The sequence below is a fragment of the Oncorhynchus mykiss genome, chromosome 10 (assembly GCF_057628025.1).
Source record: "Oncorhynchus mykiss isolate SJ-2025 chromosome 10, ASM5762802v1, whole genome shotgun sequence".
Taxonomy (NCBI): Eukaryota; Metazoa; Chordata; class Actinopteri; order Salmoniformes; family Salmonidae; genus Oncorhynchus; species Oncorhynchus mykiss.
Genome location: NC_143031.1, coordinates 64,624,581 through 64,648,548, shown reverse-complemented (window position 1 = coordinate 64,648,548; position 23,968 = coordinate 64,624,581). Strand labels below are relative to the sequence as shown.

Genomic DNA, 23,968 nt, shown 5'->3' with positions numbered 1-23,968 from the left:
AGAACAGTCTACGACCAGGGCGGCTGGAATCCTCAACAGTTTTCTCAATTTTTTGTTGATTGTCTCTGCAGAGCAGTGTTAGAAGTCCAATCAAAAACATGACTCCCCGGGGCTCCCGCCAGGATGATACTGGTGTCAGTGGTGGAAAAAGTACCCAAAGGTCATACTTGAGTAAAAGTAAAGATACATTAATAGAAAATGACTCAAGTGAAAGTCACCCAGTAAAATACTACTTGAGTAAAAGTATAAAAGTATTTGGTTTTAAATACACTTAAGTATCAAAAGTAAATGTACAATGCCTCCAGAGTGCTGCAGTGGTCTAAGGCACTGCATCGCAGTGTTAGAGGCGTCACTACAAACCCGGATTCAAACCTAGGCTGTATCACAACCGGCCGTGATCGGGAGTCCCATAGGACGGCGCACAATTGGCCCAGCGTTGTCCGGGTTCGAGGAGGGTTTGCCCAACTCCTTGTGGCGGGCCGGGCACCTGCAAGCTGACTCGGTCGCCTCCGACACATTGGTGCGGCTGGCTTCCGGGTTAAGCAGGCGGGTGTCAAGAAGCACAGTTTTGCGGGTCATGTTTCAGAGGACGCATGACTCGACCTTCACCTCCCGAACCCGTTGGGGAGTTGCAGCGATGACACCAGATCCAAATTGTGCATTTATGTTTAGTGTGTCCACCAGATCAGAGGCAGTAGGGATGACCAGGGATCTTCTCTTGATAAGTGCGTGAGGACCATTTTCCTGTCCTGCTAAGCATTTAAAATGTAACAAGTACTTTTGGGTAATAGGGAAAATGTATGGAGTGAAAAGTACATTATTTTCTTTAGGAATGTAGTGAAGTAAAAGTTGTCAAAAATATAAATAGTTATGTATAGATGCCCAAAAAAACTACTTCAAATACTTTAAAGTATTTTTACTTAAGTACTTTACACCACTGACTGGTGATTTATAGTGAGATAAGGATAGTGCTTTAATTAATGTTTACATGAAGTAGTGAGGCTGTGTGTAATGTTGAACCTTTTCCAAAGTATTCTAAAATTCACTGTATCAAAGCGAGGGTACCAGATTTACAGAAAAGTTGTATTATTCTTGTCACCTATAGTTTTTTGGGGGGGCTGTATCATTTGTTTCCCTTCTCTCAGTCAAATTAAAACATTATACCTAATTCTTGAATGAACACCTATGATAAAAATGTATAAATAATAAACTCCAATGGCTCCATATTTTTAAGTAATTGACTGAAAGGGTTAGAGATGTTTTTGACTGTGGTTAACATTTTATAATATCATGTCATGTTTCTGTGTGTACAGCAAAGAGTTTCTTATATAAACCTTTATGCTTTTCTGTTCAGTTTACAGAGGACCAGTTGATATCTGGTGTTGCTGGTAGGAGAGACTGGACCTCTGAAGCGGCTGGTCACAAACCCTGGCCCTTGGTCAGAACCAGTCACTCTTCCTTCCCGGGTCAGAACCAGGACCGCACCACGAGGGACAGTGCAGGGATGGAGCAGGGCCTGGGGCTAATAGAGATCGACAATCCTGTTCTTTTGATACATACACCACAGTATCCATGATCAGGATAGGCGTTCACCACTAGAGTTACCTAGCCTATAACACAGAACACAATCCCAACAACACCCAAACAATGGCTAGACGTCAAGGAGGGAGCTCAAAGACTAACCACCTGAGTGAGGGTGGTGGCTCCTGCTTCTGCCTCTGGTGTCATTGGGTCACAACGTGGGAGGCCGAGCTTTAGAATGGACGCTGACAAGCAGTAAGTACGCATGCCCAACATGTGGAAAGGGCTTCGCTTAGGCAAACTAAACTACATGACCAAAAGTATGTGGACACCTGCCAGTCGAACATCTCATTCCAAAATCATGGTTGCTATAACAGAAATACTCCTCAATTTCATCATTGAGAACAAGGTGCACCTTTAATGATCATGCTGTTTAATCAGCTTCTTGATATGTCACACCTGTCTGGTGGATGGATTATTTTGGGAAAGGATAAATGCTCACTAACAGGGACATAAAATCATTTGTAAACAACATTTGAGAGAAATACTATTTGAGCATATGCAACATTTCTGGAATATTTTATTTCAGCTCATGAAAAATGTGACCAACACTTTACATATTGCGTTTATATTTTTGTTCAGTGTAAATACATATTCCCATTAAACTGAGATTAATTCAATTGTCATGGTGATGCAGTTTGGACGTTTGGTATAACGTGACAAATTATCATACATGATTGACAGTGATGGCCTATTTTGAAATGAGGTAGCCTATTCCTAACTTCGTGTTCAAGGGGATTTAAAACTGCAAACGATAGATTGTGATCGTAAATTCAATCTGGAATGCCAAATTCAAAGGGTTTCGCTCTCGGAGTTTACACTCGACGCCCTGGCCGAGGAGAAGGGTTGATCCGAGCGTTCTGACTTCGACGGCAGTCATGCACCCAAGCTAACTGTCTGAAATTGTCTAGCTTGCTAACTACTTCCCGACACAAATGAGAGAAGACATCACTCTGACCATTTTACTCGCCCTAGCAGAGCTGGTTATGCTGTGTTCTTTTATCCTGAGCGTTGGTGACCAACTCTGCTGCTGGCAACAATTTAATTACGCTTTTTTGCCGACGTTGACTGACACCGGTCATATTCAACAGGTGTTGAGCGTTCGTAAATGCATCAGTTATTCTGCGCTCTGGCACACTCAGAGGAGAGTGCTCAGAAATCGAAGTCGATACCCAGAGTGAATTTACGAACGCATCCATAGTGTGGCCATAGGCAGACGTTGCAATTGAAGGATGCATTTTACGCTATTCAATTGGCTACATTTGTCAGTACAAACGTTGAAGAAAAAAATACACATTGTGTCCCCCACCTAAAAAAAAAAAAAAAGTGCACAACACCACTACTTGTAACCTTAACGTTTGTTCAACTGACTCTCGTATTTGTTGATTTAATCGGACTGTATTCATATAATGAGTAGTCCAGGAATGACACGAGAAAGTAGCAACTCTCCAGATCGCAATCACAAGCAGTACCGTATTTCAAAGAACAGCGCGCATACATTTTAAATTTAACCACGCCATTTGAGCTATAACGCCAACCAATACGATCCTTTCTCTTTAGTGTAAACGGAAGTGACCAAAAAGTATTTCCACGTTAGCATTGTTATTTGGACGTGTATTAACACCATGAAACTCAACATATCAGTACATTAACTGCATAGCGTCCCATACTTACCCAATGTAGTTTTACATTCGCATTGGTGCTAGGACTTCGTTAATATATATTATATAGGCAACGCTAACTAGGTAGCTGATCACGTTAGCTAACAATGGCTAACGGTATGGTTTTTCACACTCAAATTGCCTCCATTATGGAGGTGCTAGCGAATGCAGCTGTGGGAGAGATCTGTAAACTCGTAGACGACGACTATGCAGTGTTTCGTTTGGAAATGTCTCAAAGCCAGAAAGAAAACAGGACATTGCGGAGAAAACTAGAGCAACTGGAACTGAAGGTGGCACGGGAGCGCGCAGAGGGGACAATGCGAGAGCTCGTCGTCGCCAGTCGCCCCAGTAGTGTCAAGATCCTCGACCGGTACAGAGGAATGACAAGAGGTATATTTTTCAGAAGGCTGTCGACGTTCATAAAGTTAATTCCTTATAGCCCCGTTCCCCCCTGAACGTGTTTTCAGATGTTACACAGAATTGGGTCTTGGTCACTTTCTGGATGGTGTGCAATAATTCAAATACCCTGATTACGATATCTAGCGCAAATATTGAATATCATATAATAAACAAATGCGCACGACTTTTGGATGCTGAATAAAAGCAGGTCACCTTGCCAGAAGATACCGACCCTACCGTTACCATTGTTTACAATGAGCAGCACTGGGGCTCCAATCATGGTTAGTAAGTGTAAATAACATTTTATTTAACACGCTGGCCTGTAGAGACTATTGTTTATTTTTGGGGGGGCCACAGCAAAAAAGTATGTGGACACCCCTTCAAATTAGTAGATTTGGCTATTTCAGCCACACAAGCTCACAGAATGGGACCAGCGAGTGCTGAAACGCATTTAAAAAATCTGTACTTGGTAGCAACACTCACTTCCCAGTTCCAAACTGCCACTGGAAGCATTGTCAGCACAATAACTGTTTGTCGGGAGCTTCATGAAATGGGTTTCCATGGCCGAGCAGCCACACTCAAGCCTAAGATCATCATGCGCAATGTCAAGCGTCGGCTGGAGTGGTGTAAAGCTTGCCGATTGTGGAGTCTGGAGCAGTTGAAACCATTCTCTGTGATGAATTACACTTCACAATCTGGCAGTCCAACAGACAAATCTGGGTTTGGCGGGTGCCATGGGAATGCTACCTGCCAACTGCAGAGTGCCAACTGTAAAGTTTGGTGAAGGAGGAATAATGGTCTGGGGCTGTTTTTCATGGTTCGGGCTAGACCCCTTAGTTCCAGTGTAGGGAAATCTTAATGCTTCAGCATACAATGACATTCTAGATGATTCTGTTCTTCTGACTTTGGCAACAGTTTGGGGAAGGCCCTGTTTCAGCATGACAATGCCCCCGTGCACAACTCAAGGTCCATACAGAAATGGTTTGTCGAAATCAGTATAGAAGAACTTGACTGGCCTGCACAAAGCCCTGACCTCAACCCCATCAAACACATTTGGGATGAATTGGAACGCTGACTACGAGCCAGGCCTACTCGCCCAACTTTACTAATGCTCTTGTGGCTGAATGGAAGCAAGTCTCCGCAGCAATGTTCCAACATCTAGTGGAAAGCCTTCCCAGAAGAGTGGAGGCTGTTATAGCGGCAAAGGGGGACCAACTCCATATTAATGGCAATGCTTTTGGAATTAGATGTTCGACGAGCCATGTAGTGTATCACAGCCATTTAGGAATTGCAGGGTCAATCCCATAATGGCTGCTTTGGCTACTGCTAGCTAGCATGAGGATGAAAATGGCCGTTTTCCAGAAAAACTAGCAGTATTTAAATCTTCTCGATTGAGCAGTGTGGTGTCGTGTCTTTACTATCATTAACTGAAGACTGATAGTTTTTATCAAAGATTCTCTGTAATTATTAATCACGTAACTAATTAACTAGGAAGTCGGGGCACCAAGGAAAAATATTCAGATTACAAAGTTATCATTTCCTAAAATAACTTTTCAGATATTTTATCTTATCAATTAGTCTTTGAATTAATGAATTATTTACTTTACCTCACGTTAGTCTCATTCCAAACGTCGTAAATTGTTGGTTATCTGCACGAACCCAGTCTTCACTGAGTCATCCATACATCGTCTTGAATCATTTATTTATTACTAAGTAATTCACAGAAATGCATAAACAAACAAGGTAAATGTGGTTACATGAAATGATAGGAGAATGTGCCCTAGTTGGCTAAACCGGCATGGCGGCTTGTTAGACAAAAGGGGGGTCACTGCAGAGTGATAATTATAACAATTGAAATGCTAATCCTTTGCACATGAACGCTCACTCTTTCGGGAACAATTGCAATCACTATATATATTTACGCTCAGTGTGTCGTCTTGATCGCTGGTGAAAAGTTCATTTCTTTTGTAGAATTGTCCGTCTGTCTCCCTCTCGGTTTGTGGTTAGAGGGGATTGTTCAGAATGACATTCGTTATAGAATGGATGTTTCGGCGGTTGTCGTTCTTCACGTTCAATGATTCCGAATTCCTAGTGGTATGTTTAAAAGATTCAGCAATGGTCTACAACCTTTGTCCTCCTAATGGAGAAAAACATGGTCTGCAACCTTTAGCCATCTCGTAATTGAGGTAAACTCGGTCTCCTGATAATTTCTCAAAGTTGGGGTTTTATTCGGAATGGCAGAAAAGGGGCTGTCCCAGGAGGCTTGTGTAACAGTACTCGTCTTGCGTTGTGTACAATCAGTCATCGACACGGAACTCCAACATGTCGCACCAGTCATGTAGCTTTATTCGCTGGTTTGGTGCTTGTTCACTGGGATAGTTACCAAAATAATACAATTACAATATACAATATAATATCTTTAACAATGTACCTGATAAGAACGACACAAAATTGCACGTCATGCAATGCACGTCTCACCATCCAACTCACGCACTCACGCACTGTACAAAATATATGAACCCCCCCACCAGACACAGTAAGTTGCTAGCTAGTACTGGCGGGAATTCTCTACAACAAAATGCACAACAAATATTCTCCAAAAACCGCTGCATCTTATGTGTGATGTTCGAATAACATTTACAAACAATTTGATATAAATTGTACATTTAAATCATCACTTGAGAGTATAAAAATCACTTTTGATGTACAGTGCTTTGCAACCAACAACTTACCGCTGGTTTGGTGCTTGTTCACTGGGACGATTCTCGTAAGCAAGCTACGCAAACCAGCCAATAAGATGCCATGTTGAGTAGGTGAAGGCAAGACAAACTCACACCAAAAACCCATTGGCTTAACAATAAAGTGACAAGGGGAATCACCAATATAACCCTGTTACACTTGACCCTAACTGGGCTCAGGGGCGGTCCTCTGATTTAGTTCAAATCAAAAGGCATTTGTATTTTTCTTCATTAAACAGTCCAAAATCATATTATACAAACAGTATCATACTCACTCATTCATCTTATGCAATAATTAGATGTAAACCTCATATCTGAGGCTATTATATAAACAGTGTTATGGTAATGTGGCCACACCTTCTCCCATGAGCTTCCCCAAGTTGTGACAAACGGACCAGTTCGTAGCTGGATTCTTCACCGATCTTTTATACTTTCTCCGGAACATGAAATTTGTTCGTACCTCAAGTTCTGTGAGGTGGAAGGATTTCCTTTGTTCTCCATGAAAATCTACTCTCTCTGTACTGTGTGTCCATGAGGAGATTCTCAGGAATTTACGACGTCTCTCTGACCACAGCAACCTAGTTGAAGGAGGAAAGGGGGAGGCAGGGAGGGAGAGGGAGGGAGATGGGCTTTCTATACCCAAAGAGGCCAACGTCATGACAGTGGATAAAGGTCAAATCTGGAGTACAGTGGCGTTGTACCGACCCATATCTCGCGCTGGTTCCATGGTGTCTTAATGTAACCATGAAAAGATGCAGTAGTCTCTACAAGCCAGAATGTTGAATAACATTATATTACACTTGTATTATATTACACACATTACACTTTACCGGTTGTTCATGCTGTTGGTCCTTTTGGAGGTGGAGATCTCTTGACATGTACGTTGACCGAAGCACGTTTCCTTGCAGTCAGCTGGAAGCGTTTGCCGTTCGGTTATCCTCGGCCGTATTGTGCAAGTGTTTGTCAAGTGCGAATTGCATTTCTTTAATACAAACCAATATACAGACCAGCGTACTTAAGGTAGGGTTGATAACGCTTCCCTGTGGATATTTTGTATCAGATTACCTCCGACATAGGAACAAAATCGGTGGACAACAAGTAAAGTAAGTTGAAATGTTTGTTCAACATTCTGACTTGTACATGGGACTGTTCAGGAATGCTGAGCCTACATGATATAGACGAGTGTGTAAGTATTTCACTCTCAGATTCTAAAAGAGGCTATTGTAACTAGAGCCATATACACTGCTCAAAAAAATAAAGGGAACACTAAAATAACACATCCTAGATCTGAATGAATGAAATATTCTTAGTAAATACTTTTTTCTTTACATAGTTGAATGTGCTGACAACAAAATCACACAAAAATGATCAATGGAAATCAAATTTATCAACCCATGGAGGTCTGGATTTGGAGTCACACTCAAAATGAAAGTGGAAAACCACACTACAGGCTGATCCAACTTTGATGTAATGTCCTTAAAACAACTCAATGAGGCTCAGTAGTGTGTGTGGCCTCCACGTGCCTGTATGACCTCCCTACAATGCCTGGGCATGCTCCTGATGAGGTGGCGGATGGTCTCCTGAGAGATCTCCTCCCAGACCTGGACTAAAGCATCCGCCAACTCCTGGACAGTCTGTGGTGCAACGTGGCGTTGGTGGATGGAGCGAGACATGATGTCCCAGATGTGCTCAATTGGATTCAGGTCTGGGGAACGGGCGGGCCAGTCCATAGCATTAATGCCTTCCTCTTGCAGGAACTGCTGACACACTCCAGCCACATGAGGTCTAGCATTGTCTTGCATTAGGAGGAACCCAGGGCCAACCGCACCAGCATATGGTCTCACAAGGGGTCTGAGGATCTCAATTCGGTACCTAATGGCAGTCAGACTACCTCTGGTGAGCACATGGAGGGCTGTGCGGCCCCCCAAAGAAATGCCATCCCACACTATGACTGGCCCACCGCCAAACCGGTCATGCTGGAGGATGTTGCAGGCAGCAGAACGTTCTCCACAGCGTCTCCAGACTCTGTCACGTCTGTCACATGTGTTCAGTGTGAACCTGCTTTCATCTGTGAAGAGCACAGGGCACCAGTGGCGAATTTGCCAATCTTGGTGTTCTCTGGCAAATGCCAAACGTCCTGCACGGTGTTGGGCTGTAAGCACAACCCCCACCTGTGGACGTTGGGCCCTCATATCACCCTCATGGAGTTTCTGACCGTTTGAGCAGACACATGCACATTTGTGGCCTGCTGGAGGTCATTTTGCAGGGCTCTGGCAGTGCTCCTCCTTGCACAAAGGCGGAGATAGCGGCCCTGCTGCTGGGTTGTTGCCCTCCTACGGCCTCCTCCACGTCTCCTATGTACTGGCCTGTCTCCTGGTAGCGCCTCCATGCTCTGGACACTACGCTGACAGACACAGCGAACCTTCTTGCCACAGCTCGCATTGATGGGCCATCCTGAATGAACTGCACTACCTGAGCCACTTGTGTGGGTTGTAGACTCCGTCTCATGCTATCACTAGAGTGAAAGCACCGCCAGCATTCAAAAGTGACCAAAACATCAGCCAGGAAGCATAGGAACTGAGAAGTGGTCTGTGGTCCCCACCTGCAGAACCACTCCGTTATTGGGGGTGTCTTGCTAATTGCCTATAATTTCCACCTGTTGTCTATTCCATTTGCACAACAGCATGTGAAATGTATTGTCAATCAGTGTTGCTTCCTAAGTGGACAGTTTGATTTCACAGAAGTGTGATTGACTTGGAGTTACATTGTGTTGTTTAAGTGTTCCCTTTATTTTTTTGAGCAGTGTATTTGTGGGTTGTCATACACTTACAATGTTATATTGAGCAGGACTTTCATACAAGCCTTAAAATGAGAACTCCCCCATCTTCTGCAACCAAACGGCACTCTTCTCCCTCATGCGGCAGTGTTTGCTAAGACAGAAAAGGGTCTATACCATTGAGCAGACAGTAGCCAACATAACCTCTTTTTCCCCCAATCACTTTCTCAGGTGAAGGACATCTCACTGAAGGCCACAAGAGCTTTGTGAAGCCAATGAAGAACAATTCCTGGAGAGATGACCAATCAATTACTGTTGATGAGGGGAGTGGAACCTCAACCCAGCACGTTATCATGATGGAGGTTAGTGTAATAGTGTTGCATTAAAATGTGTTACTTTGTAAATCAAATGTGGCCCGTTTATTTCAGAAAGGCTCGTCTCAGCCATTCACATGTACATCTGCCATAGGAGAGCTTGTGAGACTTCCCTATGACATTGTAATCCAATTCTACTCATGTACCGGTAATAACCTCCTCTCTTTTTGTGTCAGTCTGCAGAAGCTGAAGCTGCAGGTCCTGGGGTCAAGATGGAGAGGTCTGAAGGAGATGAAGACCCACAGCACAGCAGAGACATCCAGACTGGAGCACCCTCTGTAGCCACAGAGGACCCCATCACCGCCCCAGTGCAGCCCAGGACCCGAAGCAGCATCACGGAGGTCAGTGGAACGACGAACACCGTCCTCAAGTCAAAGACAGACACAGAGACTTTAACACGAAGGCTCTTACACACAGGATCTGACCACCGATCAGACCCAATGAGACTGGGCTGTCCTCCTGCTCCCAGTTCAGAGTACTTACGGGTATTTCACCAGAGCCAAAGAAGGGTTCATTCCCGTGGAGATGGTGATGGTGACACGTTAGGCACTGGTGGTGGTGATGATCCGTCTTGTTCTTACGCTACAGAGATGGACCCTGGCAACATGCCCTTGGGTTTAGAGACACAGACTGATTTGTCTAGAGGGGACTGGAACCAGTACAGTAGTAGTGTATACTCTGAAGGATGCCTAGATAAGAAAGGGGAGGTTATAATCGTAGATGAGGTAACTGTGAAAGTGGAGGGTGACGCTTTTCCCACATTGAATGCAGATCGTCATCTAGGAGACGGACACTCACAGAGCAGAGATTTCTTAGATTACAGGGAAAGCTTGGAGACAAATTCAAACGTTGTGACCCACTCTCCTATACAGTTCAGGGATTGTGACCCAGTGTCCACGTCGATGGAGCCTTCCGATTCACACAGCCATGCCATTTTCGATCAGGTATTGAACTCAAATGACAGGGCTAGAGCCCAGGTTCAGGGAGGGGGAGCAACATCAGGCAATGGTAAAGAGAAACTGTTCCTCTGTATGTTCTGTAACAAAGGCTTCAGCTGCCCCCAGAAGGTGGAGATCCACCAGAGGGTCCACACAGGGGTGAAACCCTTCAGCTGTACCCAGTGTCACATGCGCTTCGCCCAGGCTCGTGACCTGAAGAGGCACCAGAGGGTCCACACAGGTGAGAAACCCTACAGCTGTACCCAGTGTGAGAAGAGGTTCTCCCGCCAGGACCATCTGAAGATGCACCTTAAGGTCCACACGGGAGAGAGGCCGTTCTCCTGTACGCACTGTGGGAAGACGTTTTCAGAGAGGAGCTACCTCAGGATACACCAGCAAAAAAACCATTCCACTCTATAACATAGAAAGTAACCATTCTACTCGACAGCTTAGATCGAACCCTGCATTAAAGACAAAGATTCATTTTCATATTTGTCAGCAGAATAGATCCGTAGATGCGTTTGGAATAACAAGAGGAACCGATATCGGTGTTGAATATTCCTGGGTAGAATATTGCATCCAGACATTGTGTGTTATATAAGCCTACAAAGTCTGATACATATTGTGTTTGTACTGTGTGCCTATTTAATTACTTGCATTCAACTACCTAATTATTTTCCCCAAGACACATTTCATGAGAAAATGAATGGAATTGATCAATTTTATGCAGATTGTTAGTTGATATGTGTATGTGTGGTTTTCATATGGTGTATTTAAAACGTGTTTTATGTTCAATAAACACAAAATGTGACTTTTCATTCTAAGACTCTCTCTTTAGTGTACATAACATCTGATCTCGCCCTATTCTGCATACACACAATATTATAACAAATATACACTTACATAATATACCTACTGTACATGTTAACATAGTTTAATCGGGTTTGTCTGACTTTCCATCATATTTATGTCCTATGATGGGTTTTAAAGCAAGTCATTCTGTAACTACAATATAGATCTCAAATTTAGTAGGAAACATAAGCAACAATTTAACTGTCAAATTTTTCTGCTGCTCAAAATGCTATCAGTCAATAAAAATGTTTGATTTACTTGCAGGTGACAAAACGCTTTTTTGTAGCTGGTCTCTTCAGATTATATCCTGGAACAAGTTCTGCATCAGCCAATTAAAATCGTACCTCAGTCCCAACTGCACGTTCTGATCATAAAAGCAACTATCACGTGTATTTGACTGACTGGTCAAATTGCTCTCTGTGTAAATTGCCTAGTCTGCGTAACAGACGCCGATTGTGGCAAGGCTTCAAATCTCAAATGAGCCCCACCCCTTTTTAAATGTAGATTTACATGTATTGTGTTAGTGTGTTGAAAAGGGACGTTGCCAACAGCTTGAAATGATGCGCTACCTCTTAAACGTCGCACACAAACACACGGCTATTTGTGCGTCTAACTTTCTTACGGTGTGTTTGTAAATTCAATCTGGAGTATGCTCTGAGCGTTCATAAATTCAGAGCGTTGTCGAGTTTCGCTCGCGGAGCGTTCAGAGCGCATACTGGACGCTCTGGCGGAGGAGTAGGGTTGATACAAGCGTTCTGACCTCACAACCGCAGTCAAGCACTAAAGCTAACCTTCATTTAACTAGGCAAATCGGTTAAGAACAAATTCTTATTTTACAATGACGATCTACACCGGCCAAACTTTCCCCTAACCCAGACTACACTGGGCCAATTGTGTGCCGCCCTATGGGACTCCCAATCACGGCCGGTTGTAATAAATACCGGGAGCGGGGTCTGTAGTGACGCCTCTAGCACTGAGATGCAGTGCCTTAAACCGCTGCGCCACTCGGGAGCCCGAAAATAAGAAAACACCTCACTCTGACCATTTTACTCGCCCTAGCATAGCTAGTTAGGCTGTTTTCATGTTATCCAGAGCATTGGTAACTCTAACTGTGCTGCTGGCAACAATTGAATTACGCCTTTTCGCTGAAGTTTACTGACACCGGCCATATTCAAGGGGTGTTGAGCTTTTGTAAATTCATCAGTTATTCAGCGCTCTGGCACACTCAGAGGAGAGTGCCCGGAAATCGGAGTAGATAGCCAGAGCGCACCCTTAGTCCTGAATGAATTGTGAATAATGAGTAAGAAAGTTACAGATGTAGAAATATCATACCCCCCAAGACATGCTAACCTCTTACCATTACAATAACAGGGGAGGTGAGCATATAAGTGAACTTGTCCCAATACTTTTGGCCCCCTAAAATGAAGGGACTATGTACAAAAGGTGCTTTCATTTCTAAACGGTTCACGCTATGGATAACCTTAAATAAAATCTGACAGTCTTCACTTTAACCTCAGTCGTGTGGTCAGGTGCCACAAAGGGAGACCTCGGGAAATTAGAATTGGCTCAGAACAGGGCAACACGGCTGGCCCTTAAATGTACACAGAGAGCTAAAATGAATAATGTGCATGTAAATCACAGGCTCAAAGTGGAGGAGAGATTGACTTCAGTGTTGAAGTGTTGACAGAAGTGTTGACATGCTGAATGCACCAAGGTGTCTGTTTAAACTACTAGCACACAGCTCGGACACCCAGACATGCCACCAGAGGTCTCTTCACAGGCCCCAGGTCCAGAACAGACTATGGGAGGCACAGTACTACATAGAGCCATGGCTACATGGATCTCTATTCCATATCAGGTAAATGATGCAAGCAGTAGAATCAGATTTAGAAAGCAGATAAAAATACACCTTATGGAACAGCGCGACTATGAAGAGACACAGACACACATACATGGATGTTGCACTGTAAATGTAGATCATAATGAATAAGATTATACGGAAAGATCCTAGATCAGCACTCCTACTCTGAGACTCTTTGTAGATAAGGGCCAAGGTCTTGATTCATTTTGTCTTAAGTGTGGGACCATGCCTTTTGAATGATCAAACCATTAAAGAGTGTCAAGTAATCAAATCAACTAACACGTTTGCATAGTATCAAATAAATTGACTTGTTTGCATAGTACTCATAGAAATCCCTCATTGCCCAATCAGATGATACTCCATAGCAGGGTGCTCATATCAGATTTCTTTATCCAACACCCTCTCACTCTATATCTCTTACAGTCAGTAGACATGGAGGATGGAAAGCCTGATCTGCTGCTGGTCAAAGAGGAGACAATAGAAGATGGACCAGATAGCATTGATCTGCTGAGTGGACTAAAGATGGGGAGCAGGGTAAGGGAGAAATACATAAAGCCTACATACAGTAATAGATTTTCAGTGGGAATAGTGACACGTGGGCAGCAGATAGCCTAGTGGTTAGAGCGTTGGGCCGGTAGCCGTTCTGCCCCTGAACAAGGCACTGTTCCTAAGCCGTCATTGTAAATAAGAATATATTCTTAACTGACTTGCCTAGTTAAATAAAGATTAAATAAATAAAAATACTCCTGGTAATTATTTGTCTTCTTACTTCTTAAAATAAAATTAATACAACTTATGTTCAAATACAAAAACACACATTATAATGTATGAACTTGATGGGAAAAAAACTCCATATGTAGAGTTCTCTGACATGTTTTTAGTCTATTTTGTAACCTCTTGCTGCAGGTTTTCAGTGGGAGGCTAACAGAGGAGACTGTGGCCATCTTGGATTCCCAGACCGGTGCAACCAAGAGCCCAGGGGAAACATAATTGATCAGGGCAGGACCAGAGGCAACATAGTGGATGGGACAGCGTCCTCAACTCTGGGCTGGGGAACAACACTGTTAACCACAGCCAGAAACAGACAGTGGAACACAAAACAACATCCACACTTAGTCTCCATGACAACAGACTGGATGAGAGCAGGGCGAGGTGTGGATTTGCTCTGCGGGGATGGGGAGGTGTCCGTATGCGGCTAGAGAGAACAGACACAGACTCGGCTAGCGATGCTCCGTCCTGCTCCTATAGTTATGATTCAGAGAGACTGATGGTGCCTCAGGTTAACCCCCTAACAGGTGTTGCCTTCAGCCTGCCTTCTATAGGATCTATCAACTGGAATATGGACCCTGCAACAACACAGACAGTCCCTGGCCTTCGTTCTCCTCACACTCTCCTTCTGTTAAACCAGACCTCAGACAATGCTGGTGTCTCAACACTAAATGGCAGCACCAGCCCATTGACAAATGACAGTAGTAGTAACGCTCTCAGTAGATCCGGTGGAAAAGAGAAGCGCTTCCCGTGTTCATTCTGTGGGAAAGTCTTCAGTTTCCCCAAACAGGTGGAGCTCCACCAGAGGATGCACATGGGGGAGAAATTGTTCGGCTGCCATCTGTGCCGGACCAGTTTCTCCCACTCATTCAACCTGAAGAGGCACCAGAAGGTAACACAGGTGAGATATCATACTGCTGCCACAAGTGTGAGAAGAGGTACTCCCACCAGCACCAGCTGAAGGTCCAAATGGGAGAGAGGCTGATTGCCTGTAAGCCCTGCGGGAAGAGGTTCTCAGAGGAACTACCTCAGGATACACCAGCAGAAAATGCACCTGGCCCATGTATAGTAATATGTATTGTAGTACTAGTTAGTTTGTACTTAATTCTGTTGGTTTAGGATGTAGTGGGGAACTGGATGAGGTGAACTGAGGAAAGAATGAGTATGATGAGGCAGAGTAGATGATATGGTGATGGTTGTTGTAATGCTGTCTGTAAAAATACTTCACTGATAAAGAGTGACAACTATGTCCGTTTAGGTTGATACTAGTGTGTTATAATGAGTAAATAGTGCCATAGTGTACTTGATATAAAGTAGTGTTGTAATGTAATGTTGAACATTTTCCAAAGTATTCCAAAATGTACTTAATCAAAGCGAGGGTACAAGATGTACAGAAAAGTTCAAGTGTTCCCATAGTGAGAAAAAAACATTCTACTTTTCACATGTATCATTTTGTGCAATAAAAGTAGTGTTTGACCATTCTGCTGAAATGAAATACAGTGCTGACTGACTTGGTTCTTTTTGTATCATTGCAGAGATTGAGTTTCAACACATATGGACATTTTAGTTAAATAATAAACTCTAATGGCTCCATATTGTTAGGTACTTGAATCACTGTGTTAGAGGTGGGCTTGACTGTGTTTAACATTTTATAACATCACGTCATGTTTCTGTGTGTACAGAGAAGAGTGTCTAATATAAACCTTTACGCTTTTCTGTACAATCTTAGTTTGCAGTCCATGAAGACCTGCTGATATCCAGTGTTACTGGTGGGAGAGAGTGGATCTCTGAGGCGGCTGGTCACAAACCATTGCCCAGGATCAGTATCCTGGGTCAGGAGCCGTCGTTCTTCCTTCCCGAGTCAGAACCAGGACACAAACGCAAAGGACAGAGACTCCACCACATGGAACACAACCGATGGACAGGTGGACTGAACAACCTCAGTCCTGGTGGTCATCGGAGAGACAGAGGCTCCAGTCAAGGATCCAGTCTCCAGCCCAGACCCTTCTCTTCACAGTCTCAGTGCAGGGATGAAGCAGGGCCTGGGGTTGATAGAGATAGACCCTCCTGTTCCTATGATACCAACACCACAGTATCCATGATGAACAGAGCAAGACACCCTGGGCTTCAGCCTTCACAGAGAGTGGTGGGAGACCCCCCTGATGGTAGTCTATCAGCAAGTCTGTCTTCTCCTTCAGGATCTTGTCTAATGCCTGGTGAATGGGTTCATAGAAAGCCTGGGCCTTAGCCTTCCTCAATTACCTCAGGGTTACCCCATCAATACAGACAGGGTCAGGATGGGCGTTCACCACGAGAAGTACCTAGCCTGTAACACATCACATAATCCCAACAACACCCAAACAATGGCTAGAGGTCAAGGAGGGAGCTCAAAGACTAACCACCTGAGGGTGGTTCTACCTGCTTCTACCTCTTCTGGTGTCATTGGGTCACAACGAGTATCCCTATCAGACATAGGAGTGTCCACAATGGGGAGAAATCGTAGCAGTGTAGCTTGAGATGTACACAGGGGATATCTGGGAACTATCCTTTAGCTGACATATTATAGTCATCATGTGAAGTGTCTTAGAGAGTTTTTTTGTTGTTGATTTCTAAGTCCCTCAGTTGAGCATCTGGGCATGCTGTCTTTCTCACATGATACAGACTTGTTGTTTGGTGTGCTGGCATAGACATAACTCTGTCATTTAAGTCTGACACTATATTCACCCTTTAAATGTGGTTTTTATTTTGTTCTATTCATAACAAATACAATGTCCCTCTTTTATATAACACCTTTATAACACCCCTTACCCCCAAATTTATTTGGCATAATCAGGTGGCACCTGTTCCTTTATGTACTAAAAATAGGTCATCAAATCTGTTGATGAGACATTGTGTTGTCTTTTAATTTGCTTGTTTATCATTTAGACTAAAATTTGCCTTAGTTTCCTTGACTTCTTTGGCTTCCTTCGAACATATTGTCACAGATCGAACAATGAGCCAGATATTTCACCGGATGTATAAATGTGAAGCATCTGTTTGCTGTAGCCACTCACTACTAAATATGGTGACGAGAGCAAGCCCAGTGGCCAGCAGTAGGAGAAAAAGGAGCAAGATGGACTTTGTCCGACATTCTGTTAATTTTCTCATCAATTAAACATTTGATCTCAATACAGTTTTCTGCTTTCCAACTACAATATGTTAGGAAGAGAGTGGACTAAGTTTGGCAGACTTTACCCTTTGCCAAAGTTGGAAAAAAAAGAGTGCAAGGGTGTTTTGAGTCATTGCACACGCGCACTTCAGAGTAGGCGTTCCCAAAGCAAAAGCTGCAAATAGTGTCTTCGGAACGTATTCAGACCCCTTGACTTTTTCCACATTTTGTTACGTCACAGCCTTGGATAAAACATCCCCCCCCCCATCATCAATCTACACACAATACCCCATAATGACAAAACCAAAAAAGGTTTTTAGAAATGTTTGCGAATTAAATAAAAATAAAAATTCATTCATCACATTTACGTCACTATTCAGACCTTTTACTCAATACATTGTTAAAGCACCTTTGGCAGCGACTACAGCCTCGAGTCTTCTCGGGTATGACGCTACAAGCTTGGCATACCTGTAGTTGGGGAGTTTTTCCCATTCTTCTTTGCAGATCCTCTCAAGCTCTGTCAGGTGGATGGAGTGCGTCGCTGCAGAGCTATTTTCAAGTCTCTCCAGAGATATTAGATTGCTTTCAAGTCCGGGCTCTGGCTGGTCCACTCAAGGACATTCAGACACTTGTCCAGAAGCCACTCCTGCGTTGTCTTGGCTGTGTGCTTAGGGTCGTTGTCTGGTTGGAAGGTGAACCTTCGCCCCAGTCTGAGGTCCTGAGGGCTCTGGAGCAGGTTATCATCAAGGAGCTCTGTACTTTGCTCTGTTCACCTTTCCCTCAGTCCCGATTAGTCTCCTAGTCCCTGCTGCTGAAAAACATCCCCACAGCATGATGCTGCCTCCACCGTGCTTCACCGTAGGGATGGTGACAGGTTTCATCCAGACATGATGCTTGGCATTCAGGTCAAAGAGTTCCATCTTGGATTCATCAGACCAGAGAATCTTGTTTCTCATGATCTGAGAGTCTTTTGGTGCCTTTTGGCAAACTCCAAGCTGGCTGTCATGTGTCATTTACTGAGGAGTCGCTTCCATCTGGTCACTCTACCATAAGGGCCTGATTGGTGGAGAGCTGCAGAGATGGTTGTCCTTCTGGAAGGTTCTCCCGTCTCCACAGAGGAACGCTGGAGTTCTATCAGAGTGACCATCGGGTTCTTGGTCACCTCCCCGGAATGCTCAGTTTGGCCGAGATGGCCAGCTCTAGGAAGAGTCTTGGTGATTCCATACTTCTTCCATTTAAGAATGATGGAGGTCTTGGGGACTTTCAATGCTGCAGAAATGTTATGGTACCCTTCCCTAGATCTGTGCCTCGACACAACCCTGTCTCAGAGCTCTAAGGACAATTCCTTTGACCTCATGGCTTGGTTGTTGCTCTGACATGCACTGTCAACTGTGGGACCTTATATATACTATATAGACAGGTCTGTGCCTTCCGAAATCATGTCCAATCAATTGAATATACCACAGGTGGACTCCAATCAAGTTGTAGAAACATCTCAAGGATGATCAATGGAAACAGGATGCACCTGATCTCAATTTCGAGTCTCATAGCAAAGGGTCTGAATACTTATGTAAATAAGGTATCAGTTGTTGTTTTTTAAATAAATGTGCAAAAAATATTATGGGTACTGTGTGTAGATTGATGAGGATTTTTAAAAAATGTAATCAATTTTAGAATAAGGCTGTAACTTTAACAAAATGTGGAAAAAGTCTAGGGGTCTAAATACTTTCCATAGACACTGCATACACAACAGTATTTGAAACCCCTTCAAATTAGTGGATTCGGCTATTTCAGCCACACCCGTTGCTAACAGGTGTATAGAATTGAGCACACAGCCATGCAATCTCTATAGACAAACATTGGCAGTAGGATGGCCTTACTGAAGAGCTCAATTACTTTCAATGTGGCACCGTCACAGGATACCACCTTTCCAACAAGTCAGTTCGTCAAATTTCTGCCCTGCTAGAGCTGCCCCGGTCAACTGTAAGTGCTGTTATTGTGAAGTGGAAACATCTAGGAGCAAGAACAGCTCAGATGCAAAATGGTAGGCCACACAGGCTCACAGAACGGGACCGCCGAGTGCTGAAGTGCGTAAAAATTGCCTGTCCTTGTTGCAACACTCACTACAGAGTTCCAAACGACCTCTGGAAGCAACGTCAGCACAATAACTGTTCTTTGGGAGCTTCATGAAATGTGTTTCCATGGCCGAGCAGCTGCATTCAAGCCTAAGATCACCATGTGCAAGGCCAGGCGTAGGCTGGAGTGGTGTAAAGCGCGCTGCCTTTGGACTTTGGAACAGTGGAATTGTAAAGTTTGGTGGAGGAGGAATAATGGTCTGGGGCTGTTTTTCATGGTTCTGGCTAGGCCCAGAAAACAATGATATTCTAATTGTATTTTTATCTAACCTTTATTTAACTAGGCAAGTCAGTTAAGAACAAATTCCTATTTACAATGATGGCCTACCCCGGCCAAACCCGGACGATGCTGGACCAATTGTGCACTGCCCTATGGGACTCCCAATCATGACCGGATGTGACACAGCCTGGATTCGAAACAGGGACTGTAGTGACGCCTCTTGCACTGATATGCAGTGCCTTAGACCACTGTGCCACTCAGGAGCCCATTCTAGAAGATTCTGTGCCTCCAACATTGTGGCAACAGTTTGGGGAAGACCCGTTCCTGTTTCATCATGACAATGCCTCCGTGCTCAAAGCGAGGTACAGAAAGCGTTTGTCAAGATCGGTGTGGAAGAACTTGGCTGGCCTGCACAGTACCCTGACCTCAACCCCATCGAACACCTTTGGGATGAATTGGAACGCTGACTGCGAGCCAGGCCTAATCGCCCAACATCAGTGCCCGACCTCACTAATGCTCTTGTGGCTGAATGGAAGGAAGTAAGTTCCCGCAGCAATGTTCCAACATCTAGTGGAAAGCCTTCCCAGAAGAGTGGAGGCTGTTATAGCAGCAAAGGGGGGACCAACTCCATATTAATGCCCATGATTTTGGAATAAAATGTTCCACGAGCATGTGTCCACATACTTTTGGTCATGTAGTGTACATGTGAATCTGAAATGGAATGAGGTTGATCTGAGTGCGATGCAAGTGCTGGCTGAGGCTGCTGAGCACCACACTGAAATTAGTGGGGGAGGGGCACAGTGCGTCCAAAATAAATTATTGAAGAGGACAAATCGACACATTCAGAATATTGTGGGTGACATATCCCCCGTGCCAATTTCTCCTATGTTCTAAACAGTTCTACATTAATGTCGATACTACCATGATGATGGATAATCATGAATGAATCGTGAATAATGATGAGTGAGAAAGTTACAGAGGCAGAAATATCATACACCCCCCCAAAAAATCATAATGCAAGTGCTGTTATTGTTAACAGTGAGAAGTTACCATGTCTCTGGGGTATTTGTTATAATCCCCATGACTCTTCCTGGGGTCCAAACAGGGTTAAAACAGTTACATCACAACAAAACACAACAACAGCCTACATCATAAACAAAACAATACATCATACAAAACATTATTACATTATATTAAAAATGTACAATATAAAATCCACAATACCACAACATTACAATGTGTGTTTGTAGAGTGCTTGTGTTAGTGGGTGTGTATGCGTGGGTCTCTTCACAGTCCACGTTGTGTCGTGAGGTGTTTTGTCGTCTTTTTCAAATCTGATTTTATTGCTCTTCTGGCATGAATTCTACAAGGTGTGGCGTTCAAACGTTGCTCAATTGATGTCAAGGGATCTAACGTGTACCAAGAAAACATTCCCCACACCATAACACCACTGCCACCAGCCTGTACTGTAGACACCAGGCAGGATGGGGCCATGGACTCACGCTGTTTACGCCAAATCCTGACTCTGCCATCAGCATGACACAACAGGAAACCAGGATTCTGCTGCAATAGCCCATCCGTGACAAGGACCGACAAGTAGTACGTTCCGAGATGCTGTTCTGCACATCACTGTTGTACTGCGCCGGTATTTGCCTGTTTGTGACCCACCTGTCCTTCGACCTCTCTCATCAATGAGCTGTTTTCGCCCACAGGACTGCCCCTGAATGGATGTTTTTTGTTTGTCGCACTATTCTCGGAAAACCCTAGACACTGCCATGTATTATAAGCCCAAGAGGCCGGCCATTTCTGAGATACTGGAAGCGGCACGCCTGGCACTGATGATAATGCCACGCTCAAAGTCGTTTTAGTGAATGCCTCAATGCCTGTCTGCCTGCTTTATATAGCAAACCACGGCCACGTTACTCACTGTCTGTAGAAGCAAACCATTTTTGTGAATGGAGTCGAGTACCTAATAAACTGTCCATTGTGTATTTAGGACTAGCTTATTGCTTGCCATCCATTCTAAAACCTACTGCAGCTCTTTGTTAAGTGTAGTAGGGATTTCACTTGCTGTGGTAGGTGCCGTATAGTAATGTTGAATCATTAGCATACATAAACACAGGCTTTACTCAATGCTAGTCGTAGGTCATTTGTAAAAATATAAAAAAGTATGGGGCCAAGACAGCTACCATGAGGAGTGCCAAGCTCTACCTGGTTTAAGTTTAGAGAGGCTTCCATTGTCTGTGTTCTGTTAGATAGGTAACTCTCGATCCACGATATTGCATAGGATGTAAAGCCATAACACATTTTTTCACCAGCACACTATGATCGATAAAGTCAAAGGCAGCACTGAATTCTAACAAAAAAAAGCTCCCACAATCTTTTTCACAATCTTTTTTCAATTTCTTTCAGCCAATCATCAGTAATTTGTATTAGCGCCTTACATGTTGAGAGCCCTTCCCTATAAGCGTGCTGTCAATTTGGTGTCAGGTGTCAATTTGTTTACTTTAACATAGCATTGTATCTGGTGGTCTATAGCAGGTGGCAACGGTGAGAGACTTGTTTTTAGAGAGGTGGATTTTTGAAAGTAGAAGTTAAAATTGTTTGGGTACAGACCTGGATAGTAGGACAGAACTCTGCAGGCTATCTTTGCAGTAGATTGCAACACCGCCCCCTTTGGCCGTTCTATCTTGTCTGAAAATGTTGTAGTTAGGGATGAAGATTTCAGAATTTTTGGTGGTCTTCCTAAGCCAGGATTCAGACACGGCTAGAACATCCGGGTTGGCAGAGTGTGCTAAAGCAGTGAATAAAACGAACTTAGGGAGGAGGCTTCTAATGTTAACATGTATGAAACCAAGGCTATTACGGTTACAGAAGTCATCAAAAGAGAGCGCTTGGGGAATAGGAGTGTAGCTAGTCACTGGAGGGCCTGGATTCACCTCTACATCACCAGAAAAACAGAGGAGGAGTAAGATAAGGGTATGGCTAAAAGTTATGAGAATTGGTCGTCTAGAACGTCCGGAACAGAGAGTAAAAGGAAGTTTCTGGGGGCGATAAAATAGCTTCAAGGTATAATGTACAGACAAAGGTATGGTAGGATGTGAATACAGTGGAGGTAAACCTAGGTATTGAGTGATGATGAGAGAGATATTGTCTCTAGAAACATAATTGAAACCAGGTGATGTCATCGCATGTGTGGGTGGTGGAACTGAAAGGTTGGATAAGGTGTAATGAGCAGGGCTAGAGGCTCTACAGTGAAATAAGCCAATAAACACTAACCAGAACAGCAATGGACAAGGCCTATTGACATTAAGGAGAGGCATGCTTAGTCGAGTGATCATAAGGGTCCAGTGAGTGGTGAGGTTGCTTGGGGTCAAGGCGATTCATACAGTTACCTGGGCCATCGGTAGCAAGCTAGCATAGGATGGAGGTCTGTTTTTAGCCACCTCGTGCGTTTCCGTAGGTAGATTAGTGGGGTTCCGTGTGGTAGAGGGGATCAATCCAATTGGCAAAATAGATATAGTTATAGTGACCCAAGAATAATTGTCCGATAGACCTATTCAGATAGCAGCTGATAAGACAGCTAACGATTAGCGGGCCGCAGATGGGCGTTCAGGTAACGTTGCGATGGAGGGGCCAGTTGGATAACTCCCTCGGGCAGATAACGTCGGTAGTCCAGTCGTGAAGGCCCGGTGGGGCTCCGCATCGGCAGTAAAGCGGGTCCGGATAGGTGATTGTAGCCCAGGAGTGGCTGATGGAACTCTTCAGCTGGCTAGCTCCGGAATAATTGGTATTTGCTCCGGGATCAACGTAAGCCAAAAATCACACGGATAGCAGCTAGTTAGCTGCGAGATCCAGGTGTAAATGCCCAGAGCTTGCGGTTGAAATCCGGGGATATGGAGAGAAAAATAGGTCCGGTATGTTCTGGTCTGAGTCGCGTTGTACAAAACTGGAGATAGCTTTTCCAGCTAAAGGATAGCTGATGACCACAAACCGTGGTTAGCTGAATACTAACGTTAGCCAGTAAACTGGTTAGCTTCTGGTGAGCTAATTCCTCATCAATCCACAGGGAATTAGACATTTTTTACAGTCAGTTTCTTAATAATGGGCGTGTGCTTATTGGTAACTGGAAAAAGCAATTTCATAAATGTGTCAAGTGAGGCATCTGGTTTCTCCTCATTACAGACAACAGACCAGCAAATAGGACTCCCTACACAACCTCTTGTATGATCTCTCATACACAATTTTAACTTTGGAACATTGGTTTCTCTAGATATAGCCACTATATTATGATCACAAAATCTGATAGGTTGGATAGTTATTCAGAGCAGATTTCTGCAGCATTAGTAAAAATGTGATCAATACATGTGGATGATTTATTTCCTGTGCTGTTTGTATGTAGGTTGAATGATTACCTGAACCAGATTGCAAGCACTGGTTACAGTTTGAAGATTTTTTGTGAGTGGACAGCTTGATGAAAACCAGTCAATATTTAGGTCACTCAGAAAACATATCTC

General features: G+C 43.9%; 1 protein-coding gene across 4 annotated transcripts; it reads left to right on the top strand.

The window, feature by feature from the left end:
* Positions 1-1,121: 1,121 nt before the first annotated feature.
* Positions 1,122-11,285, top strand: LOC149980160 (uncharacterized). 4 transcript variants are annotated; one of them, XM_090187522.1, is made up of 5 exons: positions 1,122-3,632; positions 9,387-9,517; positions 9,706-9,870; positions 10,402-10,473; positions 10,577-11,285. In XM_090187522.1, the coding sequence occupies exons 1-5, from the start codon at positions 3,350-3,352 to the stop codon at positions 10,628-10,630; spliced, it is 705 nt and encodes a 234-aa protein (XP_090043648.1). In that variant the 5' UTR covers positions 1,122-3,349; the 3' UTR covers positions 10,631-11,285. The 4 variants fall into 4 exon arrangements, with proteins under 4 accessions (XP_090043648.1, XP_090043647.1, XP_090043646.1 ...); XM_090187521.1 differs by having other exon boundaries at positions 10,402-11,285; XM_090187520.1 differs by having other exon boundaries at positions 9,706-10,473; positions 10,577-10,769.
* The last annotated feature ends 12,683 nt before the right edge of the window (positions 11,286-23,968 follow it).